We start from the raw sequence: 16666 nt of genomic DNA on the forward strand, positions 1-16666 counted from the left end.
GATGTATACAGAATGGTGTCATATGCGTAGAGGTGGATCAAAGAATCACCCGCAGCAAGAGCGACATCATTGACATATACAGAGAAGAGTCGGCCCGAGAATTGAACCCTGTGGCACCCCCATAGCGACTGCCAGAGGTCCGGACAACAGGCCCTCCGATTTGACACGCTGAACTCTGTGAGAAGTAGTTAGTGAACCAGGCGAGGCAGTCATTAGAGAATCCAAGGCTGTTGAGTCTGCCGATCGATAAGAATACGGTGATTGACAAGAGTCGAAAGCCTTGGCCAGGTCGATGAAGTGCACAGCACTGTTTTTTATTGATGGTAGTTATGATATCGTTTAGGACCTTGAGCGTGGCTGAGGTGCACCAGCTCGGAAACCGGATTGCATAGCGGAGAAGGTACGGTGGGAAGAAGGCTGATGTCCTCTGGTAGCACAAGTGAGGGCAGTGGCTCACTGCTACCTAGTCTCATTCATATTTCCCCCACTGAATAGCTGCTGTTCAACATGCACAATTGTGTTATAAACATTGAATAAACGTTGAAGCCATTTGATACACAACTAAATGCATGACAGTAACAGTCGGGATGATGGTGTTGTGTCTTGTCTAGTTTTGTAGATACACCTGCTCTGGGCCTTCTGAGGGTGGGTCAGCGATGCAGGCCACCAAAGGCACCATCAACAACAGTCTCCCCCAGCTGAACACATACAGACATACAGATACATCCAACCATCGATTGCACCACCAGCACCAATAGTGTCACTTACAGTGCCTTGTGAAAGTATTCGAATCAAAATGATTCAGCGCCCTTAAGTTAATACTTTGTAGCACCACCTTTTGCTGCGATTACAGCTGTAAGTCGCTTGGGGTATGTATCTATCAGTTTTGCACATCGAGAGACTGACATTTTTTCCCATTCTTCCTTGCAAAACAGCTCGAGCTCAGCGAGGTTGGATGGAGAGCATTTGTGAACAGCAGTTTTCAGTTCTTTCCACAGATTCTCGATTGGATTCAGATCTGGACTTTGACTTGGCCATTCTAACACCTGGATATGTTTATTTTTGAACCATTCCATTGTAGATTTTGCTTTATGTTTTGGATCATTGTCTTGTTGGAAGACAAATCTCCGTCCCAGTCTCAGGTCTTTTGCAGACTCCATCAGGTTTTCTTCCAGAATGGTCCTGTATTTGGCTCCATCCATCTTCCCATCAATTTTAACCATCTTCCCTGTCCCTGCTGAAGAAAAGCAGGCCCAAACCATGATGCTGCCACCACCATGTTTGACAGTGGGGATGGTGTGTTCAGGGTGATGTGCTGTGTTGCTTTTACGCCAAACATAACGTTTTGCATTGTTGCCAAAAAGTTCAATTTTGGTTTCATCTGACCAGAGCACCTTCTTCCACATGTTTGGTGTGTCTCCCAGGTGGCTTGTGGCAAACTTTAAACAACACTTTCTATGGATATCTTTAATAAATGGCTTTCTTCTTGCCACTCTTCCATAAAGGCCAGATTTGTGCAATATACGACTGATTGTTGTCCTATGGACAGAGTGTCCCACCTCAGCTGTAGATCTCTGCAGTTCATCCAGGGTGATCATGGGCCTCTTGGCTGCATCTCTGATCAGTCTTCTCCTTGTATGAGCTGAAAGCTTAGAGGGACGGCCAGGTCTTGGTAGATTTGCAGTGGTCTGATACTCCTTCCATTTCAATATTATCGCTTGCACAGTGCTCCTTGGGATGTTTAAAGCTTGGGAAATATTTTTTTATCGAAATCTGGCTTTAAACTTCTTCACAACAGTATCTCGGACCTGCCTGGTGTGTTCCTTGTTCTTCATGATGCTCTCTGCGCTTTTAACGGACCTCTGAGACTATCACAGTGCAGGTGCATTTATACGGAGACTTGATTACACACAGGTGGATTGTATTTATCATCATTAGTCATTTGGGTCAACATTGGATCATTCAGAGATCCTCACTGAACTTCTGGAGAGAGTTTGCTACACTGAAAGTAAAGGGGCTGAATAATTTTGCACGCCCAATTTTTCAGTTTTTGATTTGTTCAAAAAGTTTGAAATATCCAAGAAATGTCGTTCCACTTCATGATTGTGTCCCACTTGTTGTTGATTCTTCACCAAAAAAATACAGTTTTATATCTTTATGTTTGAAGCCTGAAATGTGGCAAAAGGTCGCAAAGTTCAAGGGGGCCGAATACTTTCGCAAGGCACTGTATATGTTCTCAGACCTTAAAAAAATAAGAAATATACCTAATTTGGAAAACTTAAATCATACCTTAATAAGGTGATTTATATGACCGTCGTACCTTATCATAACCAAACAAATATAGAGTTTGATTTTAATACTACATTCAGAATGGGGTGTGACAGACAGAATTGCCTGCATTCTATTCAAATTGACCACAACCCTGGTATTTTGTCTATAGTAGGTTGCAGAATGTATGTCAACTGTAGAATGCAATGTTACATTGTTGTCATGGTAAATATAAAAGACTATGAAAATGGTACAGAATACATTCAAATGTATGATTTCTCAAACAAAGCAGCGATAAAGGACAGCGCAGAATTTCAGTGTAAGTTTATTCAGTAACAATCATTAGAAAATAAAATATTATCGATTCAAATGAATTCAAGGCCAAAATAAAATGGGAAAATACAAAAAAAAAATGTGTTAATACAAAACCTAGAATGTCACAATAACGCATTTGCTACTAAGAGAAATCATGTTTGCTGAATAAAAACATCACAGAGCAAATGTTTGGGGACTTTCAAGTAGAGAACATTGCCACGGGTCTTTCCATACATTTGTTTTATTACATATTTAATAACAGTAATAGTAGTAATAGTAATCATAATAATTATAATGATAGAATGAAAACGATGTGCAACAAGTCTTTCTCTGTAAACTGGTATATTACCACAGGTATATGACCATTTTTAACCCGCAAACAGAGGAACAGTGCACCTTGAAAATGTTTTATTTCATTGGTTCTATCATATTTCTGTCCCAGCAATGTCAGGTGAGGTGTAAATGACAAATATAGATTTCACTAAACCATACACACAGTCACAAAAAAGTACAAAATTGTCTCACCTTAATACACAAACATTTGTATAGAAAAATGAGAAACATTGGTACTATACAGTTACTTGTGCAAAGACAAACAGCTATGTGCTAATATTTAAATACCATTGGTATAAAACCAACTCATTTTCTCTTTTCTTTTTTTCAGGAATCCCTGACATGAGGTAAAAGTAAATTGGTTTTATCTTTTGCTTAACACAAGTGTTTAAAAAACAATGCATATTTTCAGTTCAGTAATTGCTACGAATAGTACAATGTGCCTGGAATTCGCATTGGTCCTTTCACAAGATAGTTATCAACAAAAAGACCAGAACAGATTTTTTTTTAAACTCACAAACGATTCAAAGAGCCCTTTCAATGTGCACGCAAAGTGGAAAACCTACATTTTCACGACAGTATTCGGTTGACTGAGAACGCATTGCGAACTCGTGAACTACAAATCAAACCCTCATGAACTACAGATCACACGTCTCCTCACCTACCCATCGTCTGAGCTTATTCAAAATCTCCAGGGCAGCGCCTGGGGAAAAAAGCTTGATCCTTTGTCGTCTATATTTTTGTCTGTTTGCGTAAAGTCATTTTGTGGTCCATCAATTTTCAACTTTCGTCAAGAGCCACAAGAGTGGAGTTTTCTGGTAAAAACGAGCGGTAGTACAAACGCTCCCTTCTCATCGGAAGGAGAAGCTCGCTGTGGGAAAGAGACTGGTTGGTTGAGAGGGAGGCTGATATGTTTTCCCCAGACGTTGCTGGACCACCACGTGGTATAGCGTATGCAGAGAGAAGCCGGAGAGAGAGACGCCGAGAAGAGTGGGGTTTAGTATTGCTTAGCCTCTCTCCAGCTTAAACCCATAAAGACACGACAACACAACAGAAAAAAAAGAGAACAATGGCAGAGACTGTGGACCCACCTAGACCATGATGCCTCATTAAGGTCTCATCTGTCCTGTGAACACCCCTGATGAATTACATGCCTCACCAGTCAGCTACCATGCCAATCCGGTCTATCCTGGCCCACACAGGCTCAGTCTGTCACAAGCCTCACACAGCAACAACAACATGAAGGCCAAGTGATTAGGATGATTCCGTTTGAAAGGGTTCGGTGGAATTAACTGACATGAATCATATATTGAGGAATAATCCCAACACAAGCATTGAGAACGACAGAGATTCCCGTTCATCTCACTTCTTCGATCATATCGTTTTCTTTCAGCAGCAGAAGGCATTTCAATTGGGATATAGATGAGATGAATGAAGTTGTAGATTGAATCTCAAAATGGGTGAAGCAGCGTTGTCAATGCACTAAAGCATTTGACCTTCCCGTGCTGTGCACCTGCCCTGCACAACATATGCAAACACAAATGTTTATCATCACATCTTTATTAAGGTGGAGTAGCCTCCTTGAAGCCTAGCTAACTTCAAGTCCAACAAAGATGCCCTTATAGTAAAAAGGGGGACTTAACGTTGTGGTACTGGTGTGGTTGGAGGGGCGCACAAAGTGTTCTTACCCTCGCTCATAAAACAAGTTAAAAAAACACAAAAAACATTTGCATATCTTGTGCAGCTGTGTTGTTACACCAAGAACCAAACGCTTTCACAGACAAGCCAAGGATGCATATGAGCAACAACAAAGAAAAAGACCAATTAATCTCAGAATATTGTACCTAATAAAATAATAACACCAGCGAACGTCTTTCCTGGTAGCATAATAGGACTCATTACGGCGTGTATTGCTGACCTTTTGAAATGGTACATCATTACAAAATATAGAACATCTCTTTACAAAGTTTTTTTGTTTGTTAATATAATACAATTAATTTACAGTGTATCTACTATGAAATATTAATTCTCAGGCTATTCTAAGACTAAAAACAACCTGCCTGCTAGTGCATTTATCCCAAATGCTAGTAGTCACCTCAGAAGTGTATATTTAAGCAATAAGGCACGAGGGGGTGTGGTATATTTCCAATATACCACAAACCCCGAGGTGCCTTATTGCTATTATAAACTGGTTACCAACGTAATTAGAGCAGCAAAAATACATGTTTCGTCATACGGTCTGATATACCAATGCTGTCAGCCAATCAGCATTCAGGGTTTGAACCACTCAGTGAATAATTCTGATTTGATGATGCTATAAATGTGACTGATATCTCCTGCATACTTAAACTGGTTAATCTTACACTAAAACAGTTAGGGGGAGGGGTGGTTAGGTGGGGGAGATATTCTATGCTTGCATTGAAAACTTGCATGATATGCCAAAACCTTAATAAAGTGACAGAGGGAATGACATCTTTCATCTGATTGTCAACACCCTTAATGACCCGTCCCGGTACCTCACGCCCTCTGCCAATAGGTCCACCTCCTCCGCTGACACTCCATGTTCTCATCTGCGACTGGCTCGTTGATGAGCCTGTGTCACTTCCAGACTGTAACCTATGATCTACGGGCATGGTCCACCATGTGCCAGTAGTGCCGGTCTTGGAGGGCGGAACTAGCATAGTTTCCTGGCACCAGGATTGGTTCCTGGCCCTGTGATTGACAGACGTGAATGCCCTGGCTGGCAGAGGTCGAGTTACAGGGTAAGTGGGCGTAGCCAGTGTGTGTGTGTCTCTCTCTCTCTCTCTCTCTCTCTCTCTCTCTCTCTCTCTCTCTCTCTCTCTCTGTCTCTCTCTCTCTCTCTCTCTCTCTCTCTCTCTCTCTCTCTCTCTCTCTCTCTCTCTCTCTCTCTCTCTCTCTCTCTCTCTCTCTCTCTCTCTCTCTCTCTCTCTCTCTCTCTCTCTCTCTCCTCATAGGTACCTTTCTCTTCCATGTAAAAGGCACTTCTTTTGGTCGTAAGCCAATAGATGCATTTCTCATTGGGTTTTCCACTGTCGGTGCTGTAGTCTATATTAAGTAGAGTACATACAGCTAGCAGTTCACTTCTAGTCGTTTATTCTCCAGCTGATGCTATAAAGTGGTGATGCAGATCATCTCGTCTGCCAGGTCCTCCTCGTACACCACTCTAAGCTCCACCTCCGGCTCCTCATCACTATAACTGGCTGTGGCGTCTTGGAGGTCGTAGTCCCGCTCGCTCATGACGGGGTACACGTGGACCCCGTTAACCGCCGGCGCCACGCCAGCGCTCAGCAAGTGGCTGGCCGCGCTCTCCATCTCGTCGATGGTCATCTCGCACGCGTCCGCTATCTCGTGCTTGGTGGCGGCCACAAACTTTGGATCCATGGCGTATCTCCCGAGACCCTCTGATATCAACACCTGCCCGGCGACAGGAGAAAACAGACCACATTGTGTTTATTATTAAAGTTACTGTTAGTAGCGATAAAAGGCCTGTTTGCGTATCTGAAACGTAATGAGTTTGAGTGTTCAAACCATCCACACCTGGCTAGCTGTAATATACTGTACTCACTAACGTGGTAGCCTACTAACGACTTCCATATATCATCTCAGAGCACAACCCACCCTCCTCTACCCCGCCCTGGACTCACCGCCTCCACCAAGCTGGTGGCGCTCCTCTGATTGCGCTGCTGGTGGTACTCCGGGGCCACCTGGAGGTGGACGGGGGAATAGATCCCCTGGGAGTACTCTGGGTCGTCTGTGTACCAAGAGCTCTTCCTCAGAGGCACCTGGCTGCTGACGGCACTCTCCCCGAAGAGAAGAGGAGATTCAGACACTCTTGGAGGAAAACAGAGAGCCAATGATAAGGAGGAGGAAGCAGGGGACAGTGTGACTCAGTCTCAGACTCACTGTTCTATATCAGAGTGCTAGACAACTTCCTAGTGACAAAATAATAACAGTGAGACATGCAGTGTGGCTCCTGCAACCCCCTCCATACGCAAGACTGAATCATTACCCATCAAACCTTCCTCTTCCTCCAAGAGCCAGAAGAACAGCTCTCCTAATAAAACCCACACATTACACTACACACACACAATACATTTCTATATGTCACACTATACATTTCTATATGGTCACACTATACATTTCTATATGGTCACACTATACATTTCTATATGTCACACTATGCATTTCTATATGGTCACACTATACATTTCTATATGTCACACTATACATTTCTATATGGTCACACTATACATTTCTATATGGTCACACTATACATTTCTATATGGTCACACTATACATTTCTATATGTCACACTATACATTTCTATATGGTCACACTATACATTTCTATATGTCACACTATACATTTCTATATGGTCACACTATACATTTCTATATGGTCACACAATACATTTCTATATGTCACACTATGCATTTCTATATGTCACACTAAACACTTCTATATGTCACACTATACACTTCTATATGTCACACTATACACTTCTATATGTCACACTATACACTTCTGTCATTTACTAAAACAGAAATGTGTGTCGGCATGTATCCTTCATCGGGGTTGTACAGACAGAACAGCAGAGTTTTTATATACCTGCGCCCGGGGTGATCCACCCGGATGAGGGGCGTGTAGTAGGGCGACTGCTCCTTACTGGATGGAGTGGCGGGGGGAGTAGTCCAGGAGCGGGTGGAGCGGGAGGGGGAGAGATGGTTGGCTCTGCTGGAGTCCAGCCCTGCTACAGCCATCACCTGTAGAGGGAGGTCAGGAACACACACACTGGTCTAACAACACACACACTGGTCTAACACCACACACACTGGTCTAACAACACACACACTGGTCTAACATCACAAACTGGTCTAACAACACACACACTGGTCTAACAACACACACACACTGGTCTAACAACACACACACTGGTCTAACAACACACAAACGGGTCTAACAACACACACACTGGTCTAACAACACACACACTGGTCGAACAACACACACTAACTGGTCTAAAACCACACAAACAACAACACACACATTGGTCTAACACACACACACTGGTCTAACACACACTGGTCTAACAACACACAAACTGGTCTAAGAACACACACTGGTCTAACAACACACACACTGGTCTAACAACACACACACTGGTCTAACACATACTGGTCTAGCAACACACACACTGGTCTAACACACACTGGTCTAACAACACACAAACTGGTCTAACAACACACAAACTGGTCTAACAACACACACTGGTCTAAAACCACACAAACTTGTCTAACACACAAACTGGTCTAACAACACACACACTGGTCTAACACACACACACTGGTCTAACACCACACACACTGGTCTAACACCGCACACACTGGTCTAACACCACACACACTGGTCTAACACCACACACACTGGTCTAACACCACACACACTGGTATAACAACACACACTGGTCTAACAACGCACACTGGTCTAACAACACACACACTGGTCTAACAACACACACACTGGTCGAACACACACACACACTGGTCTAAAACCACACACACTGGTCTAACAACACACACACTGGTCTAACAACACACACACTGGTCTAACAACACAAACTGGTCTAACAACACACAAACTGGAACAACACACACACTGGTCTAACAACACACACACACTGGTCTAACAACACACACACTGGTCTAACAACACACACTCTGGTCTAACAACACACAAACTGGAACAACACACACACTGGTCTAACAACACACACACACTGGTCTAACAACACAAACTGGTCTAACAACACACAAACTGGAACAACACACACACTGGTCTAACAACACACACACTGGTCTAACAACACACACACTGGTCTAACAACACACACTCTGGTCTAACAACACACAAACTGGAACAACACACACACTGGTCTAACAACACACACACACTGGTCTAACAACACACACACTGGTCTAACAACACACACACTGGTCTAACAACACACACACTGGTCTAACAACACACACTCTGGTCTAACAACACACAAACTGGTCTAACAACACACAAACTAGTCTAACAACAAACACTGGTCTAACAACACGCACACTGGTCTAACAACACACACAGTGGTCCAACACACACTGGTCTAACACACACTGGTCTAACAACACACAGTGGTCTAACAACACACACACTGGTCTAACAACACACACTGGTCGAACAACACACACTGGTCTAACAGCACACACACTGGTCTAACAACACACACACTGGTCTAACAACACACACACTGGTCTAACAACACACACACTGGTCTAACAACACACACACTGGTCTAACAACACACACACTGGTCTAACAACACACACTGGTCTAACACACACACTGGTCTAACAACACACACACTGGTCTAACACACACACACACACTGGTCTAACACACACTGGTCTAACACACACACACACACACTGGTCTAACACACTGGTCTAAAAGCACTGGTAGAGCACTGCACTGGTAAATCAATTCATGCATCAGAGAGCATTGGTAGTGTGTGTGCTATATGGTGCTGCAGATGCAGAGCTGTGTACTGGGGTGTGTGTTACCTGCTGGTGCATCTCATGCAGTGGTAGAGCAGTGTGTGTGTGTGTGTGTGTGCGTGCGTGTGTGTGTGTGTTATCTGGTGCTGCATTAGGTGCAGTGGTAGATCAGTGTGTGTATGTGTGTGTTACCTGGTGCTGCATTAGGTGCAGTGGTAGAGCAGTGCGTTGGTGTGGCAGCTCGTCCTGACTGCCTTGCCTTCTCAGACACTCAAAGTTGAAGGAGGGCCTCCTGTGACCTGGACGAGTGACGGGCGGACAGGACAGGAGGGTGAAACTAAACTACTCATGCAGGAAACAACGACTACATGCAACTGAATGGCATCAACACACATTCAGAAACAAAACACTGTCATGCCCTTTAAAATCTGAGAAAACCAAGTCAGTGACAAGTCCGTTTAAAAAAAATGTGTGTGAATAGCTGTCGAAGATTAGATTCTATCTGACCTTAGTAACAGTTTATTTGTAGACAAGCTTCAGAAGCATGCTGGACAGAGAGAAGGGATGTTACCTTGTGGCGTGGCAGGTAGCATCCGTCTCTTAGGCGACCTCCTTCCGTCTTGGTAGAGGGGTTGCTCATCGTCGTTGTAGTAACTGTTGGGGTGATGGTAGCCTCTCGGCGTCTCGTACTCCGTGTCACTGTTCTGGTACCTGTCCACGTGTTCCATATAGGACCTCCTGGAAGGATAGGGTGTTGGGAGGTGAATTAACTACTTGAATTCTATTTTAATATGCTCGGGCGCCGCATCTGGCTCGGTGGCCGCTAGTTTGAGACCCCTGCTCTAGCAGAAAGGAACACATCGTGAGGTACGGTATATACAATATGCAGGGTACATTTCTCTGAGGTTGTAAGGGTGGAGTGTCGGTTACTTTACCTGTCTCCTGACAACATGCTGTCATCCTCGTAGAATTCCTCCCCGCTGTAGTACTCTCCCGAGAACCTGTCATCATCAAACTCCTCCCGCCGGATGGTGGGAAGGCAGGCGTCTCCCCGGTGGGACCTGGTGGGAGGGGTCAGGGTCAGAGATCGGAGGGGGGTAGTGGGCAGTGGAGGCTGGTGTCACTTTAAAATCAGAGGACAGGCTCATTGGAATGGAATGAATAGAATGGTAGCGTTTCCAGCCATTACTATGAGCGATCCTCCCTTTACCAGCCTCCACTGGTGAGGCTGGATTGCGGGAGAAGTTGTGGGGGAACGGGGCCATGCACTGCCATGCAGACGCAAACCTCCAGCCTCCAGGGGGCAGCGAATCAACAGAACTAGCATCCTCCTCATCCACCACCACAGCCTCATCGAGACAACAGGGACAGTAGAAGCTGTAGTAGACCAGCAGACAAGCAACACTCAACGTTCACTTAATTTTGTCGCTCCAAAGAAAACCATGGTTGCCTGTAATACGATTGTTTGAGAAGTCTTCAATCAGACGTGTCAAAACTTACATCTACTTCTCATCATCCCCCATCTCAGCCGTGGGGTAGCTCACCCAAATCACAAACTGACCTATTGTTTTCCTTACCCTGCAAGCAGTCTATGGACAAGGGAAAACATCAATCCATGTTCTGGTTTTGTCCATAAAACTTATTCAGCTGTCCCCATTGGAGAGCCCTTTTAGGCTCCAGGTAGAACTCTTTTTTTTGGTTCAATGTAGAACCCTCTGTGGAAAGGGTTCTACATAGAACCCAAAAGGGTTCTACCTGGAACCAAAAAAGGGTTATTCAAAGGGTTCTCCTATGGGGACAGCTGAAGAACACATTTTGGTTCTAGATAGCACCTTTTTTCCCCCAAAGAGTGCTTGCAGGATAAGGAAACCAATATTTAATTTTGAAATGTTGGTTAACAATCCCTTTAATGAAAGACATTTCTGAGGGCCTTCTATAGAGCTCCTGGTCATTGCTGGCCTCATGAAGTAGTCAGGGTTTAAGGGGAGCAGGGTAATTTTCCATTCATATCCATGTGGTTTGAGCACCCAAGTTCATCCAAGGCAAAAGCACTTCACTTCACCTCTCTTAGCAGTGCCCTCCTTCCTCGCAGACACATGCATACAGCAAGATTGGTCTAGGCGCTAGGCCGTGTGCTGGCCAATCAGGCTTTTCCATTCTCTTCATGAAACATCAGACTACTAGGCCAAGGGATACTACTCCACAGATGGCTGGTGGTGCAAAGACAGGGAGATGGGATGACTGGCCACCACTAATTTAGCAGGGATTAGAGTTGCAAAATTCCCAGTAATTTTCCCAAAACTCCCAGTTTTTCCAGAAATCCTGATTGGAGGATTCCCATAATCTGGATTTCTGGAAAACCTGGGAATTGTGGGAAAGTTACCAGAATTTTGCAACCCTAATAGGGATGCAGTTAGTCACTTACTGGCCCCATAAAACATAATTCAAATAAAAAGTCCCCCCTTGTGGTGGCGGACACATACTGCTCTAAACATACCTAGGAAAGTAACATACCTAACATAGGTCTCATAGTAGCGCCTTTTGTCCAAGAAAGCAGAGAGATGGTTGAGAGAAAGCATTTTGTTAGGTAGGAGAACGGGAGGAGAGAAAAGAGGGAAAAGGGACCCCATGAGTGGCATATATTTATCGTACAGTATATGAAGCATATACATGCATTCCTATATATGTATAAGTGAAGAAAGAAGACAGTTTCTACCAATGTTGGGGGGCAGATACATTTCAATTACAGGCAGTTCAGGAAATCATTTCCAATAATTTCTTGAATTCCTAAGAATTGAAATGGACTTTCAACCCAACCCTGGGGCTCTCCAGAGAGATGTATTGACTGCTTGTGGGATGGGTTACCTGAATAAATATGAAGTGTGCTGTTGGTCAGTTATATGGAATGAGGATGATGATAAGCATGTGATTGGTCAGTTTAAGGGAGGGTCTGAGAGGGTATGTGCTGTAGGTCAGCAACAAGGGGAAGGTCTGATAAGGAGAGGCTTGGTCCTGCCTTTGATAAATCTTTAATGATAGATACACAGAATGGCCTTATGGCTAATGGTAGCTGCATGATAACTCTCCATGCGAACTTATATCCCAGGTTTGTTATATTGTACAAAAAACCCATAGTGTTGACATCATCATACACATTGAGACAGCTGTATGACTACGAGGGACTACGAGAGTACCTCAGGTGATTTGACAAGGGACGGAAGAGTTTAAAGGTTAGACATTATAGCTTCTAAATAGTGTGGCATTTGAAGTTTACACGAAGCTTCAAGCCACAGACATTTCCCCATTTTCTCTTACTCTAACTAATCAATCCCATTCAACAACACACGACACGTCACCCATTTCATTTCTCGGCCAGAGAAAGAGATAGCTGATGGTCAGTGTGTGGTCACCTTTGTCCTTGCGGCGTGCCGCTAGGTGGCGGCTTGTCGAAGTCGGTGTAGTAGAGGCCACCGCGGTGTCCCGGGTAACCGTTGGCGGGGGGCGGAGTGTACTCATAGTAACGGTGGTGGTGTCCTCCTCCGTTGGGCAGACTGGACACGTTGGCGTTGTTCAGGTTGACGTTGGTGGACTTGGGCGACTTGCCGTATGAGGAGTTGTGATGGTGGTGGTGCTGATTGGGGTGCTGGTGGGACATGACGTTGGCCCGGCAGAGACGCCCCACCGGCTGCTCCATGTGGGCATAGTGCGGAGGTGGCTGCACCTGCAGGGGCCTCTGGGTGGTGTTGGTCTGTTGCCCTAACGAGCGCCGGTGGTGGTCCCCGTTCACATGGTTGATGTGGTTACCAAACAGGCCACCATTGCGCTGTGGAGGAACACTCAGGGTCAAACGGTCAGGGACTACTTTCTGTTTAACACAGAGGATGAATACACAACGCTAGTGATGTGCAAACTGGGTTGACTTGTTGTGGTTGGTGATTTGTTTTCCTTTCAGAAATCATCGTATGGGCAGAAAATAAATTCAAAAGCTGGTTCGTGATATATGTGGGATGAAGGCACTAAAATTCCTTTTTCTGAACTGAAAAAATAAAAACAGAAGAACTGCAAATGGTTTACTTCCTCTGACAGGAACATAGTCCTGTCCCTACACCTACAGGTTTCATCCATGCAACTTGTACGCCCAGTCCTTGGTGACTAATTGAGTTTATAGCTTTGTGATTTTGCTCGGTAAATGCAAAGTGCCATACAAATCAAATATAACATTATTACCACTGTGTGTATATCTGTGCGTGCCGTGTACAGTATCTACCTCCATTAAGGGCATTGATGTGAGGCATAATACCCTGCCATTACCATTGTCCCAATATTCCATTTACCCAAACCAACCCATTCCAGCAAGACAAAATACATATGCGTGCCACACACCCCCTCAGGCAGATAAATTGAATAAGTTACCCTATAAATCTCCTCGTCCTCCTCTGGAATAAAGTCTACTAGCTCCTCATCTTGCAGGTCACATGATATCGCTCGTCGAATTTCGGGCCCAATATCATGTAGCGTGCGAAGGCCAGCCTGTAACCATGACAATAGAGGGAGGGGCTAAGGGCTGGTAGGAAGGTTCTCTTTCAGGCAGAGGCTCTTCACACACACACACACACACACACACACACACACACACACACACACACACACACACACACACACACACACACACACACACACACACACACACACACACACACACACACACACACACACACACACACACACACACGCGCACGCACGCACGCACGCACGCACGCACGCACGCACACTTGCCCTTTGCTGGCTCTCACGCAAAACCTGACGTCTACAGACGCCCATACTGGACAGAGCTAGACAGACTGTTAGAGATGAGAACATTCACAAGAGACAAACAAATGTGCTCCCCCTGAATATGCCTTGTCGTTAGTGTGCCTCCTATGACATCACATTATCCTGAGTGTTAAGGGTTAAGTGGGGAATGTCAGTTCCACCTTTGTCTACATGGATCACTATAGCTAGCTACAATAGGCACATACTGTAGTTTACTTCCTACAGGACCTGTTTCAATGAGGACAAAATATAGCTCGGGATATGAGGGAGAAGGACATTAGATAGAGAGGACTACCTGAATGATAAAACCTCACGGCTCGAAGCTAACGGTGATGGAAACAGAAGTAAGCTGCTTGGAGTGTGACCTTCATGAGTTGATGGGTGAGATACATGTTAAAGCGCTGGATGACCATAACGAGTGGACAGAGACGACTGGTGCGTCCCAAAATTGGCACCTTAGTCCCTACACGGCGCACTACTTTTGACCAGAGTCCTACGGGCCCTGTTCAAACGCAGCGCACTATGTGGTGAATAGGGAACCATTTGCGTCGCAAGCCCGACATACACGCATTACATTGTCAACGGTAACACTGAGACGGAGACACGCGCCTCTGTGAAAGAGAGACATTGTTGGGACGTTGGGTAAACACGTCCGTCATCACATAAACAGGATCACACCAACAGTTCTGATCATGAATGACCTGCTGAATCGTGAATCACAACATTGGCACACTTGTTGGTATGCCACGCACTAAAAACAAAAATGTAAGCAGATTCTCACACATGTTTCGTCACACATATATTCTCAACAGTCATGTTGACCACAAACGCTCACACACACACTCTCGTGCGCTAGGGCTGTGAACGTGTTTGGAATTTTGGGGGTTATGCAATTGGCCAGGTTACCTGAGATAACCGCTGGGGTGGGGGGGGTCCCCTCTACATTTCGGAACAATTCGCAAAACGTCACCAACGCCGCAGCGGTTATTCTCTGTGGCGATATGTTGTTCAAATTGGCTATAGAGGATGCAGTAATGAGAGAAAATCAGTACTGGAAAAATAATATTGGAAAATATTAGAATATAGGCTACGCATCCTATAGGATGAATCCGTTCAATTCAGTTGCACCCCATTTAATAAGGGAGGAAACGCAAAACTGGCACCTGTCCTCATTCCTCGCACATTTACCGACCCTGCAACAAGACACCGTTTTTTCTCTCTATCTGAATGGGGCGATGAAGTCCAGAAAGGCCTATTTTAGGTAACTTTCCGAATGGACACAGAGAATTAGTGGACTCACACCCACCCACCTAAAAGGACCCATCAATCAAAGCAGCCTGCAGCACATCGTACTCAAAAAACATCAGCAAATCACATTGCGTCCTTTCTCAAAACCGCAATAAAAACCTTGCCTTAGATTAAAATCCTTCCCGTAGGGTAGGAAAGACTTGTCTACATTACAGGATGATGCTAAATCAATGTAGCCAAACATATAAATTGACGAGCAAAGTTTTAAGGAGGATATACACTGAGTGTACAAAACACTAAGAACAATGGACAGCACTATAACAGCAACTTATTCGGAGCAATTTTTTAAAAACAATAGGCCGAGGCCTTTTTGCTTGCTGAATCGCATGCGAAAAGAAGCTAAAATCGATAAATTAATAAATAAATAAATAAATAATTAACATGTACTGACAGGACGATATTTCGACAATTGGTATGAACGGCGTCATAAACAAGACATTTCCTTGTTTTTTTACTTCCTAATTATTCAGAAAAAAATAACAGACTTGTTGAGAAAGGGCCTCTACTGAAAATAGGCATTTTACAAGATTAAATCATGACAGGTGTGTTTGATTATTTTTTAAAGCGATAGAGTCCAGACAGGCTACTTTAGGAATCTTCCTGAATGGACATATACTGTAGGCCTTTAGAGAGAATCAGTGAACTCACACACGGCACATCCCAGTAAAAAGGACCCGTCAATCAAAGCCACCAGCGTATGTCAGACAGAAGAGCAAATATTTCTCCTTTCCTTAAAACGTATAAAAAAACCTAGGCCTACTTTAGGCTTTCCAAATGTCGACTATAAGATAATGATTTGTCAAGGAAAGTATGAAGGGGAGAGAGACAGCTATGCGATTGTATAAAGATGAAATTGACCATCATTAATTAATAAACAAATACAAGCAACATGTCCATAGCCTAGTTATCAGCTTTGATTAGTCTATAAATTAAGAAAAGATTCCATTTCAAATTACACCATCCCAGGTTGAATTGGATTGGCGCATTGTCCATTTGTCAGAACAATAGCGCATGATAGGCCTCGGAGCCAGAACAACATTGTCGACCTTGTCGCTGTTGAATAATTCACG

The 16666-nt window shown here is 44.3% G+C and overlaps 1 protein-coding gene across 11 annotated transcripts in view; it reads right to left on the bottom strand.

The window, feature by feature from the left end:
• Positions 1-2575: 2575 nt before the first annotated feature.
• Positions 2576-16666, bottom strand: part of LOC118372828 (voltage-dependent L-type calcium channel subunit alpha-1D) — a 126184-nt gene continuing 112093 nt past the window's right edge. For 8 of the 11 annotated variants that reach the window (XM_052527210.1, XM_052527209.1, XM_052527213.1 and 5 more), the window contains 9 exons: positions 13890-14006; positions 12887-13299; positions 11991-12014; positions 10412-10537; positions 10048-10214; positions 9669-9775; positions 7546-7700; positions 6582-6768; positions 2576-6351 (listed from right to left, as the gene is read on the bottom strand). In XM_052527210.1, coding sequence (XP_052383170.1) covers positions 6046-6351; positions 6582-6768; positions 7546-7700; positions 9669-9775; positions 10048-10214; positions 10412-10537; positions 11991-12014; positions 12887-13299; positions 13890-14006 — 1602 coding nt within the window. In that variant the 3' untranslated portion in view covers positions 2576-6045. Of the gene's footprint in view, positions 6352-6581; positions 6769-7545; positions 7701-9668; positions 9776-10047; positions 10215-10411; positions 10538-11990; positions 12015-12886; positions 13300-13889; positions 14007-16666 lie in introns of those variants that run through there. The other 3 variants (XM_052527212.1, XM_052527205.1, XR_008144638.1) reach the window with 2 other exon arrangements.

Source organism: Oncorhynchus keta, chromosome 10, assembly GCF_023373465.1.
Source record: "Oncorhynchus keta strain PuntledgeMale-10-30-2019 chromosome 10, Oket_V2, whole genome shotgun sequence".
Taxonomy (NCBI): Eukaryota; Metazoa; Chordata; class Actinopteri; order Salmoniformes; family Salmonidae; genus Oncorhynchus; species Oncorhynchus keta.